A 22,834-nucleotide genomic window follows, 5' to 3' on the forward strand; every position below is an offset into this window, starting at 1 on the left:
AAGTGAAGAGCAGCATCCAAGGTGACTATGCTGTTGTGTTGATTGGCACTTCTGTTGTTTCTGTCTGTGTCTGTGAACGTGTGTGCATGCATGTATGTACTTCCTATGTAATCACAGCCTTCAGCTTCTCACCAGGCAGCCAGGCTACTCCTCTAAACCTCAGAGTCTGTGCCAGGCCCCTGGAGCTCAGAGAATATGGCCTACAGCTGGGGCCACAGAGAGAGTCTGAGTCCCTGTTAACTACTGAAGCAACCAGTATCCATAAAGAATGCAGGATGACGCAGGATATGTAGAGTTTGTGTTTCAGACAGGTTTCTAAACATGAAGGGAGTGCACCAACATGGATAGCATCACAATCTGTTTACATTAACCGGTGAAACTGGGGAACCTGCACTTCTACAGAGGAGTGAATGTGATCTTACAGGTTGATACCTCCATCTAGAGGCCAACTCTAGGAAGCATCAGCTAGTCTAAGGTTTCGGTTATAATAGTGTTGTCACTGAGTGTATTTGTTTGTATGTGCTTGTTCATGGAAGTACAGGATCAGTGCTAAAATGACAAACAAAGCACATTTTCCACATAGTCTCAGTCCTACTCAGCCGTGTCGATGCTGCATTTTTGTTTGTGAGGCCTTCACTTTGTTGCTACAACCTCACAGCAAGAGATTTCTGAAAACACTGTAAAAAGAAAAAACCTCTAAACCCACGTCTGTCTCACCTAATTACACGAGAGAGTCCACAGTCCCCACTGTGGACAGTTGTTATTGTAATATTTATATTATTGCTATTTATGGGTGAAAACAGTTCCCAATTTATATTGTTGACGGTGAGGTTCTTTCTCCAGACAGATTTGACAGGTGACCTGATGGCACAGACAGGAGCAGTAGCTCCTTCCCCCTCTTCCCTTAACAGGAACTCTACGTTAACACTAGAGGTCAGTGTCTAACAGCTCTGATTATTAGGATAAACCTGCTACGATGATGTGGATCAATAAAACTAGAAAACAGGAATTACTGGATGTCAGAAGATACAGTAGGACCTTACAGTAAAACACCCAAACTCATGCCTGGTTTTCTAAATTTGCATCATCATAGTGACTTGCATGGATCATTCTCACTGCTGCAGCTTTTACTACTTTAAATGTATTTTGCTGAGGAGCTGTTATCTCCTCAAAGTGGTCACTGTCTTCTTCTTATCACACCTTGTCATGAGGCACACAAACATCTAAACACTTCCACTTTTATTTTCTAAATGAAACAGTGCGTTTCACTGTGACAATAAATGTTCTCTTGGTAGAAACTTGGAGAACCTTCAGAAACACGTCTGTCCACTGCAGGGCCATGTCCTTCATTCATACTTGCAGTAGTGCTTGAGCGCCTCCGGCAGCTCCAGCCAGTCAATGGCCATCCTGTGAACAACGTGCTTCTGGATGGCTTTCCTACACAGTGTCTGCAAGGAAGAGACTGGAACAAAGAAAAAAGAGACGATGAAAAGACTGTGGATTAACAGAACAAAGGTAGAAGAGGAATTGTGAAGAAGACGTGCGTTAAAAGAGCGGCTTAGTTGCTTCACAGGCATTTCATACAGGTATGAAAGTGTCTTAGTGAGTTTACACAAAACAACTGCAGAGAGACACAAAATGAATACAAAGACACTCTAAATGACAACAGAGAGACATAAAACATCCGAGGTTAGACTGAAAAGCAAACTACATACAGATAAGACAGATAAACTCACTGAACTCAACTGAGTGTAGGACACAACGTGATACTCACATCCATACTCCACCTGGACTATTCGGACACACTTAGTTGCAGCGAAGACGTCCACCACTGCGTAGAGGGGCCGGGTGGTGGGGATCCCCTTTGCAGAAGCTCCCATGTCTTCACCATTGATGACAATATGCATGTCAGCTCTGTCTCTCCCTTTAGGCGCATAGAGTACTCCAATCCTGCTGCGTCTGGCTGTAGGAGGCAGGGTGTTGGTCTTATACAAGTCGTCCAAAATGTGGCTGTAGCGTCCAGGCCGACTTCTACCAACGAGCTTGTCTCTGGGGATGCAAACGCTGTCAATGCACAAGTGAGAGTCTGTGAAGAACATCTTCGGTTTCATGTTCCCTCCTCCTGCATCGACTTCGCCTCCATGTTCATCCTCTCCGCGTCCAAGCCTCCGACCACCAGCAAGTCCTCCATCTCCAGCCTCTTGGACCTCAGGATCATCTAAGATCTTGTTGTGGTTACGAGTGATGGCAAAAATCCAGCTGTCCTCTAAGTCTGTCAGGTCTGGGATGGAGTATTCAGGTACCGCCTCTAAGCTCCCGGGGTCCCTGGCAGTGAGGCCAACCCGGAGGTGGCCACACCAGCCCAGCTCTTTTTCCTCTATCTCAATGAGAAAAATCTCCCCGGGCTTTAGAGGGTTTTTGCTGAAACACACTCCATTGGCAAAGCTCTCCACCCGTGTGGCCTGGGTTCCTGAGATGTCCAGTCTGATGTTGGTGCCGTGCACAGGGTGGAATTCCATGAACTGGTCAGGGAATGGCTCCATTTATTTTACAAGTCAAACAGTCACTCTAGTGCGCAGATGAGAAATGACGGATTAGAATAAATTCCCAGTTGGAGCCGACAAGACAAGCAAACAGGAAAACAGAGACACACTTACTAAACCCTTTCAATCCAACAGACACGCAGTGGTTTCTGACTCGGCGTCACCAACATGTGGCCATTGCAGAGACACAACAACTTAAGCGGATGCACGACAGAGCCCTTCTGTTCCTATCTGCTGGCCACTCAGCGAAAGCTTCTGGTAGAGGGCTATTTTTGAACAGCTTCATATGTCAACAGATGGCAAGGTATGTGTCTGTGTGCATGTGTTTTGAGGAGGGGGTGGCCAACGTGCACATGCTCACAGTCACTCTCTGACATGTACAGAGCTTGAGTTGGGGCTAGTTGGACCACTGAAGCCCCCCGGGGCCCTATCTCACAAAACCCACGTGCTGTAGTAATTGCTGCATAATTATCATAATACCACGTGCCACATAGATATATGTTAAGCAGCAGGCCTTTCGTAGCTGCACTCCAGATATAGACCATGCAAAGACAGGCTGGATAAAGCAGAGATTAAAGTAATATACTAAAATAGAGAGGTCTGCGGAGATTTATTATGATAATGAAATCATAGAATATTAGGAGGACTCATATTTTAAAATGGAAACGGCGACATCCTTATGTTCGTTGCGCGTGACTGAAAGCTCCTGCTCCTGCACACTGTGTGGCGTGATGTTTATTCATAGTGGTTCACATACAGTTTCAAGTTTTAAAGTGGTACATTTTATTAATTATATAGGAATTACAGACTAATCTTTAATCTGTATCTGTCAGATGAGGTGTGAGTGATGTAGACCAACAGCCAGGCTTCCTCAGGAACACCTCCAGTCAGTGATGGATGAAGATTATTGTCTCTGGGCCCGTGCACCGCTCTGCCCTGTTCTTCACTGTTATTTCTGGGGCTTACAATGTGCTTTATGTAGGCCAAGATGGGGGAGGGAGAGAGAGAGAGGGCGTGAAAGAGAGGAAATGCATTCTTCCATCCTCATTATTATCATAAAAAATATTGTAAACTCCACTTCCCTTGCGTTGGTCACATTAATAAAGTCAAAGAAAAATCATGTTTCAGCTATTTTGATGTTTGTATGTGACTTGACTGGAAGGTGAGTGCTTCAGTTTGAGACACTTCAACTCCAGTTTGAGCTGAGCCATCACCTCTGTTTGCTCAATTAGACAGTGTTTACACCCTGCTTATTTGTGTGGCGGAGTGTGTGTGTATGTGTGTGTGCCTCTCATGGGGCTGCAGGACTCTTTAATCTGGATTATCATGCAGCGCGCCCATGCTTTTCATAATCAGTTTGGTGAGCTGTGATTCTCGGTAGCGCATGACACATCTGGATGCAGGCGGTCGGTTGTGGGGAGGTGTGTGTGTGTGTGTGTGTGAGTGACGACGTGAGAGAGAGAGAGAGAGAGAGAGAGAGAGAGAGCCCTGAGACTTGACGCCGCGCTCCTTGCGCGCACAAATGGAGAGAGAACCAGCAGAAGTCAACGCTGACCAGCGGGTTTAATCACATTTCAATGCACATTATTATATTAGGGTAAGTACACACTCCTCATTTAATGCTGAGACGTTTGCATGCTTGTTTTTGCAAAAACGCCACTAGTTTTGCAGCGATTGCTATTTTGCAGTCTTATTCCAAACATGCTGCTGAGCGTCTGTGGCGGATGATGATTTATTTGCCGCACAGAAAATGCACCGGTGGTGGTCGGAGACATCCTTACAGTCACTTTGACTTCCAGCACTCGCATCCACAAGACAAGTGTGGAGTCGTCCAGAGAAGAGTGGAGGTGCTGACCTGGATTTTACAGTACAATAGCCACTGAACAAGTTGGAGACTGCATGCTGTACTGTGTGTATTTATATTTATGAGGTGATGTTTTGTGTGGGAGCAGAAACTGATTTTCAGTAGTCTATGATCAACCTGTCAGACATTTCTCTCTTGTTTAATCATCACAGAGTTTTGGGTGCAACAGAGTTTCAATTAGCAATTAACTTCATTAATCTGCAGATTATTTTTTCCAATAGTAAATATAATATAGTAATGTAGTAAAGTCATGTGATCTATTCAATCCCCAGTCCAAAATACAAGAGCTAAGTTAAAAAACATCACATTTGAAAAGTTACAATAAGATATTTATGGCTTTATTGGAAACATAAAAGATGATAATGATGATCCAAATAAGTGCGATGATGAACTTTTGGCAGTAAACTGTTTATGAATTGACTGATTTTACCATAGTTCTGTTATTGTGAACCACTATTCTGGATTAAGTAATGTTACATATTACAGCCAGCTTAATGTAACTAGTTTAAAAAGGGAATTTGACCAATAGAACTGCTTTATTTTATTTTTTATTCTGAAATCTATTTTCAGTCAAACAAGTCATTGATCCAATCTGGTGCCGCAGCATGAACACTGGTTTCGCTGCTCCTTCACTCAGAGTTTTCTTTTAATAAGTCGCCCGTGTGTAGATGACCTTATATGTAAGAATCAGACCACACACACCAAAGAGACTCTGAAGGATTCTGATGTCATTAAAACTACGATCAACACTGGGTCACAGAGATGAGATAGCTTTGAAGCGCAGCCCACCAAATGTTGGTTTAGCCCCTAATCCAACCGTGTGATTTGTCAGATTTCACAGTAAAACCCTGCATTAATGGTAATCTGAGGTTGTTCGTGTCTGATCGGAGGGTGCGACACACACACACACACACACTGTGAGTCACATATATGATGTTAGACTGGTACTTTGACACACTGAGCATAGAAAAGGTCGATCAAACACATTGTAGGATGCACAATAACATGATCACTCTGATCACTCATCATTAACCATCACATGCTGATTAGTGCTCAGTGTATGTTAACCCTGAAATTAGAAGATCATCAAGTGAGTCAGTGAAAATATAAAGCAGAAAAATATTGTTTATTGTAGATTTATCATCGTTTAAACCAGATATTGTGGTTTGACCCAGCTTCTGGAGTTATCTCAGTTAAACCAAAAACCCAACAATACACTGACATCAACATTCAATCAATCTGGCGGGTTTAGGGTGAAATGTTGAATATTTAATAAAAGAAAAAAGTAATTTATGCAAATGATACAGTGGCTGCCATTGGTGTAGTAGTTACCTGTAGTTATAGTTACCCCAGTGTCATGTTGTTCAGTCCACGTTTCAGATCTCAGGCACAAATACAGACATTCATGGTTCCCAGAGGATGACTTTGGTGATCCTAAGCACCACCACAAGGCTGAAATAGTACAGATTTTGCCTTCAAAACATCAGCATGTTTGTATCTCTGTCACTTTAATATTGAGTATTTAAGCGACCTATGTGCTTTTTTTTTTTAAAGCATTGTCATGCCACTAGCATGCATTTGTCACATGTGTACTATGTAGTGAAACCATAGACTGTAGAGTCAAACCTACATGCTTAGGTTAAACCTTTCTCTATAGTAGATATTATCCTACTCAAGGCTAAAAGATGCACCTTAACCTTTCAGCTGCAGTGACTCAATGTATGAACATCTGGATTATGACAATATGGCAACCCTGGTCTGCTCTGTCTCTCTGTTCAACAATTAGCTTGGACGAGAAGGTTTTCTCAGGTTTTCCAATATATCTGTGACCTCACTTGTGTCTGTATTTGGGCACCTTACTGCTTCTGATCCCTCTTTGCCCCCCTCCATGAAAAGCTACAGTATAAGAAAGGGCAAGTGCCTGGCTGCATGTGTGTCTGTTAGGTTTATATGCACCGTCCATTTTGGGTGAGAGCAGATTAGTCAGAATCCACCAGCTGCTGTGGAATTGGTTGAAATTGTGCCACACATTGCTGTAATACAGTTACGTAAATCTCACCAGTCAGAGGTAGGGGTTTAACTTGGATAAAGAGCAGGGCACTTGACCCAGAGAGCCAGCGAATAAAAGGGTCCCCACTGGGCCTTTGTGCTGTTTCCAAGCCTGTGTCCACTGATGTAGAACTGCTCTTTTCTTTCACATACTGACAGGTGATAACACGCATTGACTCAGTTGTGCACCGGCTTTAATTTGTATCGTTCTGACAAGTGAGTAGGTGGTGGCGACATAATGGGTTATGTGGAAACACGCAACGGTGGTGACACGCACAAAGAAAAAAAAAACAAAAAGAGGGAGAAAGACGGCATGTTTGAACTCCCTTTGCTATTTATCTCAGGGTTATGTAAGTAACTCTTTAAGCAGCTTGAGAATAGGGGCTGACACTCTCAGCTCTTTCGGGGATGAGACTGGGGGAATCTGTTGTTCTTTCCTTGGGGAGACGACTTGCTGCATATTACTTCTGAGAGCAGCCGGGGTGATGCTTGTAGGTATTTGTTTGGAGATTACTCTTCTGATATAGCCCAAAAATACACTCTTCTTGTTTTAAACTAAATTATGCCTTTTCATTTCATGGTCATGAGCACGCAAAGTCCCTCCATATAAATGGAATGAATTCTACACAAACATCCGAACAGACCCCAAAAGACCGGAGGATCCAAGCCTGAGCTGCCCCAGTTTGTGCAACATTTGGGCTGAAAGTCTGTGTTGTCTATTTTTGCATGCCTTTAAAACTCGCTCAGTATGTGGAGCGAGAGCTATGGGAGAGATGCTTACTTGGCTCTGATTCATGCTCACTAGTCTTCAGATTAATGTAGATTTCCACAACTCTTAAGAGCTAAATGATGTGACGTTTGCAAATGCATAGCTGGCTCTCGTAAGCAGTTTTGGTGAAAAATGAGACACGAGCACTGAAAAACATGCTCACTCTCTCTCTCATTCCCTGACTGCTTTTATTTGTTCTGAGTTCGCGGCTTAATAATGTAGCTGACCACGCTCTTTATTTATCCTCTTGCAGTGACTCTTAGGTGCCTTGGCTCTCTGATGTAGTCAAGTCAAGAAATGGCAGATAGTGGACAAAATGGGGAAAGAAGAAGAGGGGACAAAGGAAGAGGAGGTGGCAGACTTCCCCAGGAACCCCACAGTCACATGTCACATGGAACCAAGAGGCATCTCCCTCGAGGGATTGTGATTCAGCTCACTGGGACAGAAGGCGAGTGGGACAGCCTGGATGACAGTGAGCTTATCTTCTCCCTTGACCACGATGAAGACTGCCCCTCTATCTCCCTCACCAAGGAAAGACAGCTCTCTGTTGAGGATGACAGGGGGTTGCAGTCGCAAGCTTTCCATGTTCCTCTTTCTCCCTCTTCCCCTGACTCCCTGGTGAACTGTTCCGCCACGGGCCGCAGTTTCCTCTCCCCTGGCCCTTCCTCACCGACCCACCGCCCTCTTGCAAGCTTGGTCAAGTCTCTCTCCACAGAGCTGGAGCTGAAAGAAGGCTCAACTCTCAGACCCAAACCCTTCCTCAGCCTTGTGAAGTCGATCTCCACGGAGATCTCCCGCTCTGAGCCGGAGGTGTCGCAGTCAAAATCGGATTCCCGCCTCAACCTCCACCTCTGGAAGCAGCTGACCCAACCAAAAACCCGAAGCAGTGGGGACTCTCGCACTGCACCCCCCTCCCCTAGCTCACTGTCCCCTAGTGGAGAAGGTCTGAAAGGGGGCTTCTTCAAAATGGAGCTTGAGGACACCAAGAGGAAGCTTTCGGAGGCCGTGCATGAACCTCTTAGCAGCATGTTCAGTAAGATCATGAGAGAAGAGGGCACCGGCAGCCCCAAACACCAGTGTAAGACTCAGGGGGCTCAACAGGGTAGCTCCAAAGCTTTGGGACGGGAAAGTAGCACAGACACGGTTCTTTCAGAGTCTCCTGTGAGGACCGCCAAAAAAGCAGACCCTGATGCTTGGCCTGTGTTTGACTGGCCTTCTGTAAAGCATCTTGGGAGAATTCACCATATCCACTGCCCTGTGCATCACGTCAGGCAGCATCACAGGGACGAGGAGCTGCAAATATGTACAGATGGTGAAATGATGCAAGTGTTAGCCATCAAGACACACAGGCAGGAGAGAGGACCGCCTGCTGGTCCGCAGGACTCCGCACCACCTGTGGTTCAAACTGTTTCTCAGTCCCCTCATCCTTTGCCACGAATGAGTTTATTCTGTGTGGCAGTGCTGTCTTACGGCTACTTCATCCTACCTCTCAGTCCGTACCTTTCTGGTCTGGCTCTGGGGTTGGCACTAGGTTTCTTGCTAGGACTGTGGCTCATTAGGATGGGTTCCTCCAGGCCTCGCTGTGCAGCTCCCACCCACAGACCAGCACACACCCTGTTGGGAGAGGTGATTTTAACAGGTAGCACTGTCAGCACAGAGCCTGGGACCCTTAAGGTAAATGGATGGTGTTACATCACATTGTTGTCAGCCTCAGTCTCACACACAGTACTCACATTACTACACCTCTTTCAGTATGTTTTCCATAAGCTCCAGATGAGTTTGGAAATGTGCTTCCATACCTCATAAACCTTATCAAGCATATTTTCTCCAATTCAATCAGAGGAGGAGAAGGACTCATTAAGACTATAACAAAACAGAGCAATGTTTCTGATTCATAACTTAAACCTACTCTTTGTTGAATCCTGAAATCCTTGAAAACAGAAGAATAACACAAATTTAAAACTACATCAGAAAGCCTATGTACTGAAATGAACTGAATTCTGAATGCACTTTAAAAAACTCCCACACATTAAGGTCGTACCGTCTTCACCCGTGCTAATTTTCACATAAAGAGAACAGTGTCAAGCCTACGAAACACTGCAGCACAGCAAGTCTGACAACTTGTTCCTTCATAGATTAAAGCGTCTGAAAGTGGCAGGCAACTGCATAAGGTGCCCAGAAAGCAATTAAAATCTTCAGTAATAAAAACCTCTAGATCTGCGGTGGTAATTACTGTTCTCCTCCTGGTTGAACTTGACACAGGGCAACTAGAGAGAACAGCTAACAGCCAGACATTGGCAGTTCCAGAGGCAATTAGTGGAGGATCCAGGCAGGAGGAAGCTGTATTTCTCAGCACTCAAGGGAGGTGGGAGGTGGAGAGTGGTGGGGATGGTTGGAAATGGGAACTTGAGCTAAATCCCCTGTTTGCTTGTTTCAGTCTGAGGGTTTTTAAGACGTGAAAGTCCAAGCTTGAAGGTTTCTAAGGCGCTCAGAGGTTGTCTGGTAATGAGGTGACAAACAGTTATGGGGCTTATCGGCTTATTAGCTTACAGCTTATTATATAAAAAAAACAATAACAAAATAAAAATGATGACATTGTTGATTAGTTTACTGGAGTATTGGGGCAAATGTATTGTATATAGGTGTGTTGAATTCGCATACAGCTGTCCAACTGAATATACCTACATATTCAGACTGAGAAAAGTTTGATCCCACAACATATAAAAGTCGAGAACTGAAACAAATTAAATGTTTGAGTTCATTTAAAGTGGGTAGTTGCATTCAAAGAATTAGCAGACAGTCAGCAAAGCATAAAAACTAGAAACAGGTTCTACAGAAAGTCAGCCTGGAAAGACCTTGTGCCTGTGAAGCCAAGCCGGGGCACAATGTTCCTTAACAAAGGCAACGCACATACTGTTCATTCCATCATTTCTAGCACTGACATTATTGTGGATTGTGGAGTTTTATAGACTTGCCTTCTGTACTTCAATACACAAACGGTCCATGTTGAGAATTGATTTTGTTGAAATTGAATTTGAGATATATTCACAGTTGTTTATTTTTTATTTAATACTTCCCTTTTAGGTTGATTACAAACTTGTAACCCGATTTTCATAATTAGATGCTTATTACTCACTTGAGACTATGTATAGCCTTGATGGAAATTAACACTTACCTTCTGTGGTTTCAGGGCTGGATGAATGAGATCCATGATTACAACCCAGAAACCTACCATCCTGCTCTGACTCACTCGGTGTTTGGCACCCTGGAGGGCTCCTGTCTTCGTCTGGACTCCCCACGTACTAACATCAGCCGCAGGGCCACATATGATGAGAGAGTCCATGAGGCCACCTTCATTAAGTCACGCTCTTTTCAGCTTGCAAAGAGCAAAGTATGATAAAGAAGGACATTTTTGTACCACTTCCTTAACCTCTTCTTATGAAATGTACATAGGAATATAAAGAGAGCAACGCAATCACGCAATAGTACAGAAGTCAACCTCATGGTGGCAAAGTGAGAAGAATCATTAGGATTTATTGTAAATATCATTGCAATTTCAGTTGGACTGACCTTCCATCCCTACTGTCACAATATTAGACCCGCTAAAAGAATCTGTCTGCAGCAGCTTTGTTTCCCTCCCAGTTGATGCATGTTTATGATTTTGACTAATTAATACATGACCGTTAGAGCACATTTACATTCATGTAATGTCTGAACTTGCTCAGATTGCCTGGGGGAAAAACAAACATGAAGAAAAATGGCTAATAATAAAATGGAAACAGGACATATCTAACCAAATTCTGCAACTGGTTCCCCAAAGGTGTTCCTGCTGCCATCGGTGCTGGCTCGGAAGAGGATGTGGAATCCAAAGTATCCCATCTGCATCCAACTGGAAGAAGAGGCAAACTCCCAAGGGGATGGAGGAAGAAGGTTGGAGGAGAGTCGGGGACTAAGTTCCTCCAAACACACCCATGACTTTCCCACCACGCTTTACCTGTTTGGCCGCACGGGACGCGAGAAAGAAGAGTGGTTTCGTCACTTCCTGTTGGCATCTAAGGATACAGAGAGGGAAAAGGAGAGGGACAGACAGAAGCCTGGGAAATGTGTGTCTAGGTCAGGTATGAGAAACATTAACAATGCATTAGAGAAGGCTTCTAGAAGACATCTATACTAGTGCTATATAGTGTGCACATTATGAATTACATGCTCCAGTTCTTTCCGTTCCAAAGCCAATTCCTTCAAGGGACCACACAGATCTCACAGTTGTTTGGTGAACTGACAGGGCAAAGGCACCAGAAACGACATGAAACTCTATTAGCAGCACCAGTTTTAATTTTCATTGTACTCTGAAAAAAAAAAAAAAAAAAAAAAAAAAAAAAAAAAAAATATATATATATATATATATATATATATATATATATATGTATATATATATATATGGAATTATTATATTGAGTGAAACTGGGAAATTCGTGAAAATGAATGCAATATCTGTCCACTCTGCTCTGCCCAGCCAAAGACTCATTAATCTCCATAGAACGTAGAATAAGGAGAAAATGATTTTTTCCTGCATCTTCGCCAACCAGGTAAATGTTTTCTGCATTCTCCCAGGTGACCCAGCACAGTGCACGTGTTGTTCCTCGAGTAATAATCCAAGCAGTAGAGGCTCCAGCAGAGTGGGCAGCAGTGACGACGATGCGCCCTCCACACCTCCATTTCCCTGCACCCACGCAACTCATGTCGGTCACACTTCCAGCAACATCAGGGGCCTTTCACTGCTAGACTACCCCAGCTACATGACTCGTTTCCTGGCGGCGGAGGATATGACGCCCCTCTCCAGCCCTGGAGCCAGTAGCACAGAGACAAGCCCCACCATCAAAGGAAGTGTAAGTCATGCACATGAATCAAATTATATTTTGTTATGTTAGAGCCTTATTCCAAAATGGATTTAATTCATTATTTCTTTACAAAATATTCCCCACAATGTCGAAGGTAAAGACGTCAAAGTCTTTGCAAATGAATTAAAAATAAAATACAGCAAAATACACGTACTGTGTATTAATCTATAATATATTCTAAAGCACCTAGAAACAGTTTTTACACTAGACATTGCTCCAAACCCACAGTTTACTTATTGGTGCCCAGGCCTGACTCAGTTGTCTTTTTCTCTACAGTGTACCTGTGATCTAGCGCAGCCTCCTGGGAAGAGCCAGACTGCGTGGGTTAATGCCCTAATTGGTCGAATATTCTGGGACTTCCTGCGGGAGCAGCACTGGGCCGACGCCGTTTCCCACAAAATTCAGAAGAAGCTCAGCAAAATCAGAGTGCGGGTCACAAAAAGTTCCTGTGGCGATTGCATGTTCAGAAGAGATTCGATGGAGACATGCTACACTGGGTAAAGGTTTAAACTATTGTATGTTATATTCTTTCCAGCTGCCTTACTTTATGAATGAACTGACTCTGGCTGAGTTGGAAATGGGCTGCTCCATGCCATACATCACCGCTACCTCCAGACCAGAGGTTAACCACAGAGGTGAGTGCAGACTGTGCATACACACAAAAACAGATGCGCACACACACACACAATAACTGCAAGAAAAACAAGCAGACCTGTTGCTCACATGGTTGCAGCGGGGCCCTGCAGAGCATCAGATCAGACGGTGTTATCCCGTTGTAATCTGGAGCGCAGGAGCCAGTGCCCTTCAACATTCAGAGCATATGGCATATGAGTGTGTTTGTGTTTTGAAATCAGGCAATCTGGCAGGCAACACTCCTGACGACAAGGGGAATTTAAGTGTGTCAGTCCCTTTGTCTCCGCCCACTTTCCCATTACACAACTGTCCGTCAACAAATGATCCTGTTTTCGGTTTTCTCTCCCTCTGTGTGGTGCACGCTTCAGGCCTGTGGGTGGAGCTGCAGTTGGTCTACACAGGTGCCCTGCAAATGACCCTGCAGACCAAGTTCAATCTGTCCAAACTGGGCAAGGGAGGCGGCCAGGACACGGACTGTACGACTGAAACTGGTAGCACACGGTTAGTACTTATACCTAATGACCATCATGATGAGTGAGCTGCTTTTCTAGTGTGAAATCTGTGGAGTGTCCCTAAAGAATCACTATCTCAGTATGTCATCATGTTGTGGCAAGCAAGTGGCAGCATCCAGAATAAAAGTAAACCTGGGATTTTTGCTCATATTAATTCTGTGTTGAGAAGTTTTAGTGGGTGTGTATCCTCTAGATCCCTCTAGTCTCTAATCTACAGAGCAGAGCCTCAAGCTACATTGATTAGCGTAGGCTTGCCCGTCATTGTCCCACGATGGCAGGGATTAAAGTGCATCAAAGGCTTCACCATGAAATCGAAAACTTGCTAATATTTATCTGCCACTTTCACAGCAACTTTTTGGTGAATTTATCAATTATATAAATGGAATTCGGAGATGAAAAAGCTTCTGAACTTATAGTAATGCTGCATCTGTCCAGACCTGTTTGCCTCTATCAATCTCCATTGATAACATGACTGCCTGTGTGTCTTCCCGGCTGCAGGCCTATCCTCAGTGTGTTGGCAGACAGCGATGAGGAGTCCTCTAGTGCTGGTTCGTCTGATGAGGAGGAGCTGCTTCTCTCCGAGACTCAGGGCCAGGTGGGGGAGAAGGGATCCACGCCAGCTACTGAAGGGTAAAATATTGACGCTAATATTGTGAATGAGTGTTAAAGTGTTACCTCAGCACTACAGAAAGCAAGAAAGGAAATGAAAGACTTTTCAAAAGTAGGTAGTGTTCAAAGTAAGATGCACTTTCTAAAGCCGAAAATAAACTGTGCTGACATCACACTCCAGCTGGTTGTAGCTTTCATTTACATCTCACAGATCTCTCCTCTCCTCTCCTCTCCTCTCCTCTCCTCTCCTCTCCTCTCCTCTCCTCTCCTCTCCTCTCCTCTCCTCTCTAATCTGCTCTTACAGGACAGGGGGTGGTAAGACTGGAAGGAAGATTTTAAGATTTGTGGACAAAGTCGCTAAATCCAAGTACTTTCAGAAGGCCACAGAGAGTGAGTTCATTAAGAAGAAGTTTGAGGAGATGTCCAACACGCCCCTGCTGCTCACTGTGGAGGTTCAAGAGCTGTCAGGGACTCTGGTGGTCAACATCCCACCTCCCCCTACTGACAGGATATGGTATGAACAAAAAGAACAACATAAAGTAAGAAGATATATTATGATCAATAGTAAGCAGGAGATTTTACATTGTGAAAGTCCAGAAATCCTTTCTTCCAGTCTACAGTATGTACGAGTTTCAGAAACAATAATCTTTAGAACACAAAGACGATTGTTTTGTTGAACAGCGTGAGTTTGTGACTTTCTGCAGTGTGACTCAGTTTCACATCTCATCTCCTGCCAAAAGGACATTTATTTATTCTACCAATCAGCTTTAATTGAGGGCTGATGGTGTTTTAGTCCCAGAGACAGCATGAAACTAAAACACGACTGAAAACAATCACACTACATATTAGATGAACATGATTGTAGAAGTGTTGCGATCTTTCCCACAGGTACAGCTTCTGTGCGCCACCCAAGCTTGAGCTGCACGTTCGTCCCAAACTGGGGGAGAGGGAGGTGACTTTCTGCCACGTGACGGAGTGGATTGAGAAGAAACTTCAGGATGAGTTTCAGGTTAAAAAGAAACTGCACCTACTATGTCTCCTCTCTCTTCTCAGAAACACAAAGCTGACAAATGTGTCTTTTACAGAAAGTGTTTGTACTGCCAAACATGGATGACATCTACTTCCCCCTGATGCACTCTGCGGTGGACAGCCCTCATGCCTCCCAGTCTGAAGAGTCCCAAAACTCCTCCTCAGAGTCCATAGAGAGGATCCCACCAGAGATCTCTGTGGCTGAGTCGGACTAGTGCCTCATGGTCGATGACCGAAGGAGAGCTGAGCCTGCAAAAGTGATTCATTAGAGAAAAAATGGAAAAAAAAGCAGAAACTATTGCAAGCTACACTGTGTAAGGACAAACAAGTGCAAGTGATACCTTCTGCAAATGTTTACATGTGAATGAACCACAAATACAGTATACACTATTTATTTCTTATGTATCTGCTGCTTTGATGTTTACAGCTCAGTGTCACTTTGATAAGATGACATATGATGATACAACCGTAAATATTAATAAATAAAAGCTGGAAAAATATTGTGGTTTATTTGCCCCCAAATGCCCGTCACACACTGACAGATGCCTTAAGCTGCAATCATCTGGCTCACTTGAGTTAGCTGGAAGTAATGGAGACCAGGACGTCTGACGGCAGCAGAAACAAAGGCCCCGGTGGCAGTTTTCCTCCACACACAACAGGAGAAGCAGTCTATCACTAAAGGTGCTGCTCAGGGCACATTGCTTCCTTTGCCTGTCCACCCTCACCACATAAAAACCATCCAGTCACAAGCGAGCTGGGCAGAACTGGTCACAGCTGAGGCAGAACTTACTCCCTTGTTTTTACTGCGATGATACACAGGAAGTTATTTAGAAGTGAAAGAAGACCACGATTCTGTTTGGGGGCTGCTTGGGGTAGAGATCAAATTACAGTCATCCATCATCTTATGTGCACGACTTCATTTAACAGGAGAGATGATGTGATTTCTAAGTCGGGGAATGTGCTTCCTTGGACTATAAAAAAAACCCTTCGTGGTTTTGAGCTCTGCTGCTTCAGAGCGCGCAACTCATTTACATCACAATATATAAAGATAAATATCTGTGACTTTAAAATGCAAGAACGGGAGATAAATGGAGCAAGTGGCCTTGAAACAGAACAGCTCCTTCAAGAGAATATGTAATAAGGTTTGGGTGGCTAGGATTCATTTCATGGGCTACAACATAGGAGCTCATTGATCACAGTGCAGTAATCATAAATAATATAAGAGAACGTGTATTTATTCAAGTAAACAAGTAAATTAGTGCCACATAAGTCAAAATGCTATAAGCAAAGATTCAAACGAGCCCACTCCACAGACCATAATGGAAAACAGCCTGTCTAAAATGCAAAACGAGGGAAAAGTCCTGATGCATAAAATGAAATCACATGGGAAGGAAGTGTGAAAATATGTGGGAGGGGGTGTGTGTCACTCTGTGGGAGTTTGTTCGCCGTGATACTGTCGAGTTATGGTTCATTACACAGGCCCTAAATCTGCGTTGGGAAAATGTTATGAGATGCAAATTCATCACTGCAGTGAATGTAATTATTCCACAGTGGAATAAAAAAAAAAAAATCGACATTAGGAAGAGACACTCATTTACTGTACATACATCTGAACTCTGGTGTGGTTGTTTTGAATGTGTTTTGGGGCATTTCGTGTCTCTCCGTACTTGTTTTATTGAATTTTCAACAAGAAAAGGGTCTAAGACCAGCAGGTGTCATTGTGGAGCGATTTGTAAAGCACGCTGATGCATTTAAATTCACATTTAGTCATCTAACAGATGCATTTATCCAGATACAGGGCGAACGCAGGGTAAGCGTGAGGAGCCCTACTGGCCTCTTCACTATCCAACTGCCCAAAATTGACATGTTGTAATTTCTGTAATTCTTACGCATATGCGAAACACATAAATTGCTATTATGTATAAAAACTGTAAAACTGACTTTAACATTGACAAGAACATTTACTTCAAACATAAGCTCTGGTCCAGGGGCCGCCTAGACCTGATAAAGTTTAGTATTCACCCTCAACACGTCCATGGCTGTTACCACACATGACCATTAGAGGGCAGTACCTGGCCATCTATTAGTGGGGACTGCTGCATCACTGGTTCTCTTCCTTCTAAGAAGCTAAAATGAGGCTTCAGCAGTCAAAGTTAAATAACAAGGGAGAGTCAAAGAACGACCTTTTGTTTATTTGTAGGACTGTTTCCCTGAAGAGCTTCGTGTCCACGAGAGTAGAGCGATAAAACATTAGGCTCCTGTGAACCTCTGTCCATGCAAATATCATATGAGAGGAAATAGAAAAGTGCGGCATCAGCAACCTGAAAAACAACAACCTTAACAGAGTCCACTGGTCACAGTAGAAGACGGCTGAAAGAGAGAAGAGTTAAAATGTTACTAGCAGCTGCATCTGTTATAGATCTGTCATCAGAGCCGTGCTGGACTGTAACGAACATCAAGAGGAGTGGTTCAAGATGCATGTTAGACACTAAGAAATAACTAAACGCCCCAGCAGCAGTTAGTGATTCATTTACATTTTCAACCATCACTTTGTAGGTTTAATAGGTGTGTTCAATACAGACATGATTGGACTGTTTGTTTTTTATCAGATTAGAAATATTTTGTCTGTTGATATGTTTGACTTTGATATGTGTGAACTTTGGAAAGTTCAGGTTCCATTTAATGAACCACTTGAACCACTGAAGTCATCCCCCTATGGCTGTCTACGTGACCACTCATGTATTTATGTCAAACTGTGACATATCAGTTGTCCACAGAGCTGGTGTAGTTTGCCTTTTTTTTTAGGTGAAGTCCATTCTCCGTGAGCCCTGAGACTGTAAACATGAAGATCTATGAACATCAAACAGCATTCAGACTATATGCAGGTGATACAAAAGTAACAAAGACCTCAAAAAATACAGCAAGAAATAAAGATTGAAAACAATAAGACTGAACACACTTGTCCACATTTACCGTACTAGAACAATCAGCATGAAAAATCCCTGTGTGTTGAACTAGTTTAATCTTGAGCTAACATGATGGAGCATTGGGAGTGATATGGATGAGGCATGTTGTAGACAACAGAGGAGATTTATTTGTCCGGTTACACTTACTGGAAGAGGCTGGACAAAATACATTTAAAGGAAGGAGCGTCTTGGTGTCTTAGATTGAAGGTGAGGCATGTACAGATTACTGAGATGATCACACTATTCATAACGACAATGAAAAGAATGAAGCAGATTCATTTGACAAAATATCCCACAAGATAAGATTCAACTGTTCACATAACCGTGTCGGTTACTTGTGAGGTTTTGGATGTTGATGTATAGTCTTTGTTATACAGTGGGATGCACAGTATAATACACCCAGCATGTTTGGTTTCTGCCATTTTGTAAACCAACCAGCTGAAATGAACGTTCACTCTCAGTGAAACTCAAACGAATTTGATTGGTGCATCTTTCAAAACTAATGTTCTACTAATATGCACCATATGTACCATACATATACCCTTTTGAACCTCTAAAGGCTACACATAGTTACCTTAAGGTCATTGTGGTTCTTGCATTAGTCCTATTTCTTCTAATAGTGCAAAGGTTGTACAGAATGTGTGCATGTCCATGTATTGTATATTATGAAAGTGAAAGGCAGGATGCAATTACACAGACGTGTCACAGACTGGCAAGAGAGCAACAAGGTATTGAGTCAGCTGTTGAACAGGAACACTTAGAATTCCAGTCTAACGAGTCCTAGCGCTGTCCCACATATTTACTGATGTGTTTTGACAGATGTCTAGAGTCATATGACCTCTGTGACCTTGACAAAAGTCTGGGAACGTGGTGAATAACATCCCAGTATCGATGTGGGAGGTGCATTAATGTAAGTTATACATTCCAGGAAACAACTAATAAATCAGTTTTGTTACTGGATGACCCACATTTGTCAGTGTTGGGAAAATAAAACATCCTTTCTTCCTCATTTCTTTCTTTTTTTTTTTTTGTAAAATTGTCTCTGTACAGACTGAACAATTTAATAAAATAGTGTGTACACATGTAAAATGAACATTAAACCCAGCATTTTGCCGGTGGTTGAATATGAGCACAATTGTGTGTGTGTGTGTGTGTGTGTGTGTTTTCTTTGGGACATATGTGTCTTCCTGATATGGAAGAAAACTTCCAGAATGTCGCTTTCATTAAAACAGTCTCTCGTAAAACCACATCTTCACATTTAGCATTAACCCATTGTTCACATTCATGATCGAATTTCAAGCCTGCAGACTTAATTACACTTACTGTTAGAAACCAAAAAGCGCTCTCTTCTTCCTGGAAGAAATTAAAGTTCCTCATGAGAAATTTGCAATTGTTGCGTAGCTCTTCACATTCTCAGCTCCTACATAGATTATTATTTTTATTTTTATTTTATTTTTTTGTGGATTTATCTGCACATGAACATCTTCTTCTTTTTAACCTCAGATGCTGCTTTACATAGTAATGACTTAAAGACAGTCAATCAGTTTTGCATTTAATATAAATCAAATATAAATCCTGCAAATCCTTTAGTCTCTTGGGTATTGTGGACATTAAACTGTATTTACACGTAGAGGTCATAGTATTGCACTGTGTACTGTGTGTTTAATGAGTGTTTTATGCACTCTTTACTGGTAGTCAACTAATCATCAACCCTCCGAGCCTTACTTCCTGGATGTTGCCAATTACTGTAACTATGACCACACACACACACACACACACGCACGTACACACACACGCACGTACACACGCACACAAGATCCGTGAAGCCAACGTGTTGATAGCAAATACTAAAAAGCATGTCATCAGTTTATGCAGAGGAAATCTTTGACTTCTTGCAAATAATTCACCCGAGATTTCCTCGTCTTTGTCAACACAGTAAAGCCTTTCTTTGTGATGATGGCTGCCCCTCCCATGAGTAAACATGTTAACCTATTGTGAGTTACTGTGATTCTTGGCAAGCAAAATGATCCAGACAGCATTTCCTTCTCTTCATATTAAATGATAAGAAGCGTCACTTTTAACATTTTTTCTAGTCAGATTTGAATGAAGTAACATAAACTAATATTTTTGAAGCTGCCAAATAAGTTAAAATTGACATTATAATGTAATAAAAAATTTCTTGATGTGAGTGTTGTGACCTTTAAGCACGAATGATACTTATATTTTATTACTTGCATTTGATAGCCGTGGATTTGCGAGTTAATCTGAATCACAATGAATATGAGTCACAAGTTTAAATTCTTTCTCTGTCTGTCAGATGTAAATAAAAACCTTTGGAAATATATGGGCATTGTGTTTTCTTATTACTCACAACACAGTTTCAAAAGAACATTTGGTAACTGGTGCTCTGTTGGAGCGAAATCTTCCACCATTGCACAAGTTAAAACACACCGAGAAAGATTTGAAAACAGATTTATGGTTTTGAAACCTTTAAAATAACCATGTTTCCGTGCTTTGGGGATGATGTATTTTCTGTTTGCCAACCTGGAAGTTAGCGTCATTCTAGTTATCCTTGAAAACAAGCCAATGAAATTTTCCCATTGCAGTTTAAAATATTACATGAAGTAAGATCTGCAACAAACAAAAGTGATGACGCATATTTTTTTTAGAGCAAGATCATTCCCGCAAATGAGCCCCACTTGTATTTGTATTGAGACGAGGGTCCCAATTCTCCCAATGCTGGCACACGTGTAATGGTGCCTGGCGCCGCACTCACAAAGAGAGAGCTGCTCACAGTGGCGTTTCGAATTGTTGTCTGGCAAAATAAAAGTACATTAAAGAGGAACTGAACAGCAGGAAAAAGAATATGAATTATGACTTGTTGCTTTGTTTTAGGGCGGTGAACAGTGTGTTGAGTGGTGCACTCTCTGGGAGTCCCACACAGTTATTGAGACTGGTTTGGATTGTTTGTTGTTCAGGTAACATTTCTCCTGGATTGATGGATTTATTTCTCTTTGTGTCCATAGACCAGTGTCTGTTTTTTTGTTACAGTATTTTTGTTGTTCTTCATACTAAAGTTGAAAAATACGTTTTTCCAGATTTGAAGCCACAAATTAAAGTGGTTTGCTGGAGTTGATGAGGCCAACACAGTTAGGTTTTATATTTCCACGTTTCCTTTTTGCTGTAGTCTGATAAGTAACGTAATCAGTATCACTAAAAGATTATGTGCGCTACCTTGTCATTTCCTTATCATTCACAGAGGTACTTTGACGTTTTACCTTACCAGCTTATAAATTTATGTGAGTCTCTTATTGCAACTCAAGCCTCAGAGCAGATGGCTTTATCTAAACAGTGGTAAAGAACATATCAGTGAATGGACTGGATGCGACAGTGTGAAGACATTTTGAGCCACTGCCAAATCTGATATGTTTACAACCAAGCTGACAGCACACACAATGGATGATTTACAAGTGTCTTGTCAGAACAAGTTATTGAAAGATTACTTTAGTAATCTAGTTACTTTACAGCTTCTAAGCTGTTGCTTTGTGTTTGAACGTGTTGGTTATTTATATTTGTGTTGCTGTATAATCAGTTGTTCAAAATGTAGCCTTACAATTTGTCATTTTAACACATAAAAATCTATATAAACAAATTTGCACCTGATAAGGCGTCGTTCATGTCTCATGACTAGAGTAAAGAAGAGTACATGTATGTGTGAGCTGTAACTTTCCAGCTACTCCAACATAGAATACGACAGCCAAAAAGAGACAGCAGCACTACAAGTTAATTTTATGTCTGAAGTTTAAAAGTCCAGCTCTGAGCATGAAATAAATCACTGCAGTAAGTAGAAAACGTGCTGAGAGCACAGGCATGCGTGACATCTTCTGGTAAAATATTGTGCATGATGTAACCTCAGTGTCTGTGCCAAATCTTGATCTCTTATGCAGACATGCAAGGATTTCTCTCCACCTGTCTCCTGTCTGTTCTGTTAATTTAAAGATTTTAGTGAATATTGTCATTTGGCAAAGCAACTTACAAGGCAAGTGAAAAATCTAAGTAAAGTTTTAAAGCAAACCATTAACTAACTAACTATTAGGCTATGAAAGCACTACTTAAGGTTGCTACCAAGGATCCACTTGTAGCATTGTAGGAGAATGTGACTTGTGTCAGCTACTTACTTACTTGCAATACTGCTTCTTCTTAGAGAGTACGATTGAGAGCAGATCATGAACTGTTTCATTGAAGTGCAGCACCATACCATCTTACTATCGTGATTATATGGTGTAGTACAGTTTCACACTATCAGAAAGCTCACTTTCTTTTTGAAGAATCTACACTTATTTAGTTTCACTTCACTTCTTTTTGCAGTGGCATCATGCAAGTGCAAAGGCAAAGACTGAAAAGAACCGGGTGCAAAAAAGTCTTTCAGTCAGGAGCAAAAATCATTTTGCTCCTGACGGTGCAAAAAGAGATGATTCAATTCTTGGTAGGAAGAAGAAATCCTGGAGTACCTGAAGAAAACATGAAGAACATGGAAAACCAGAACCTCAAAGAAAGAAAGAAAGAAAGAAAGAGAACAAAATAATCTCGTCCAGCCTCACTAGACAAATACAGCAGCAGATCTTTCTGGAATTCAAAAGAAACAAATGTCCCAGTGAGTGGCTCTGAATGAAGTTAGGACTGTCGATGTTTCTCATACCTCAGATGTTTTTACTAAAGACTGTGACATAAGTCTGTTAACTGCATGCAGGTATAAAAACATCTCCCTGAATGCAGCTTGCATTCGCTTATGCAACTGAGAACATAGCTCTGCTATGTCAATGTGTTGCTCCTCCACCAGACATATTTGGGAGTCAGCCTGGCGTTTAACCAGTAGACCAGGCCATCAGCTTAAAGACACAACGATGAAAGAACTGATGGGCAGGTAGGTATGCATCGCGTGTGAAAGATGAATGTCCCATC

At 42.3% G+C, this 22,834-nt stretch overlaps 2 protein-coding genes across 5 annotated transcripts; one reads left to right on the plus strand and one right to left on the minus strand.

Annotated features, from left to right (window-relative positions):
- Window positions 1-1,346: 1,346 nt before the first annotated feature.
- On the minus strand, window positions 1,347-2,729 carry neurl2 (neuralized E3 ubiquitin protein ligase 2). Of its 2 annotated transcripts, XM_026350744.1 has the most exons (3): window positions 2,658-2,729; window positions 1,775-2,568; window positions 1,347-1,462 (listed from the first exon to the last, which is right to left on the minus strand). In XM_026350744.1, exons 2-3 carry the CDS (start codon window positions 2,541-2,543, stop codon window positions 1,347-1,349), a joined length of 885 nt encoding a protein of 294 aa, XP_026206529.1. In that variant the 5' UTR covers window positions 2,544-2,568; window positions 2,658-2,729. The 2 variants fall into 2 exon arrangements, with proteins under 2 accessions (XP_026206529.1, XP_026206530.1); XM_026350745.1 differs by lacking the exon at window positions 2,658-2,729 and having other exon boundaries at window positions 1,775-2,572.
- Window positions 2,730-4,075: 1,346 nt separating this feature from the next.
- tex2l (testis expressed 2, like) lies at window positions 4,076-15,393 on the plus strand. 3 transcript variants are annotated; one of them, XM_026350743.1, is made up of 12 exons: window positions 4,076-4,140; window positions 7,479-8,899; window positions 10,416-10,616; window positions 11,046-11,343; window positions 11,837-12,111; window positions 12,400-12,549; window positions 12,659-12,758; window positions 13,125-13,257; window positions 13,767-13,898; window positions 14,182-14,391; window positions 14,766-14,886; window positions 14,963-15,393. In XM_026350743.1, exons 2-12 carry the CDS (start codon window positions 7,523-7,525, stop codon window positions 15,119-15,121), a joined length of 3,156 nt encoding a protein of 1,051 aa, XP_026206528.1. In that variant the 5' UTR covers window positions 4,076-4,140; window positions 7,479-7,522; the 3' UTR covers window positions 15,122-15,393. The 3 variants fall into 3 exon arrangements, 2 of the variants coding, with proteins under 2 accessions (XP_026206528.1, XP_026206527.1); XR_003298266.1 differs by lacking the exon at window positions 4,076-4,140 and adding an exon at window positions 6,842-6,947 and having other exon boundaries at window positions 14,182-14,416; window positions 14,963-15,094; XM_026350742.1 differs by lacking the exon at window positions 4,076-4,140 and adding an exon at window positions 6,842-6,947.
- Window positions 15,394-22,834: the final 7,441 nt, after the last annotated feature.

Source organism: Anabas testudineus, chromosome 19 (assembly GCF_900324465.2).
Source record: "Anabas testudineus chromosome 19, fAnaTes1.2, whole genome shotgun sequence".
Taxonomy (NCBI): Eukaryota; Metazoa; Chordata; class Actinopteri; order Anabantiformes; family Anabantidae; genus Anabas; species Anabas testudineus.

Coding starts and splice junctions, on each gene's coding strand:
- neurl2 (XM_026350744.1), bottom strand. CDS start 2,543: ATGGAGCCATTCCCTGACCAGTTCATGGAATTCCACCCTGTGCACGGC. Junction 1,463..1,774: donor AGTCCAGGTGGAGTATGGAT/GTGAGTATCACG, acceptor TCTTTGTTCCAG/TCTCTTCCTTGCAGACACTG.
- tex2l (XM_026350743.1), top strand. CDS start 7,523: ATGGCAGATAGTGGACAAAATGGGGAAAGAAGAAGAGGGGACAAAGGA. Junction 8,900..10,415: donor CAGAGCCTGGGACCCTTAAG/GTAAATGGATGG, acceptor CTGTGGTTTCAG/GGCTGGATGAATGAGATCCA. Junction 14,392..14,765: donor CCCCCTACTGACAGGATATG/GTATGAACAAAA, acceptor TCTTTCCCACAG/GTACAGCTTCTGTGCGCCAC.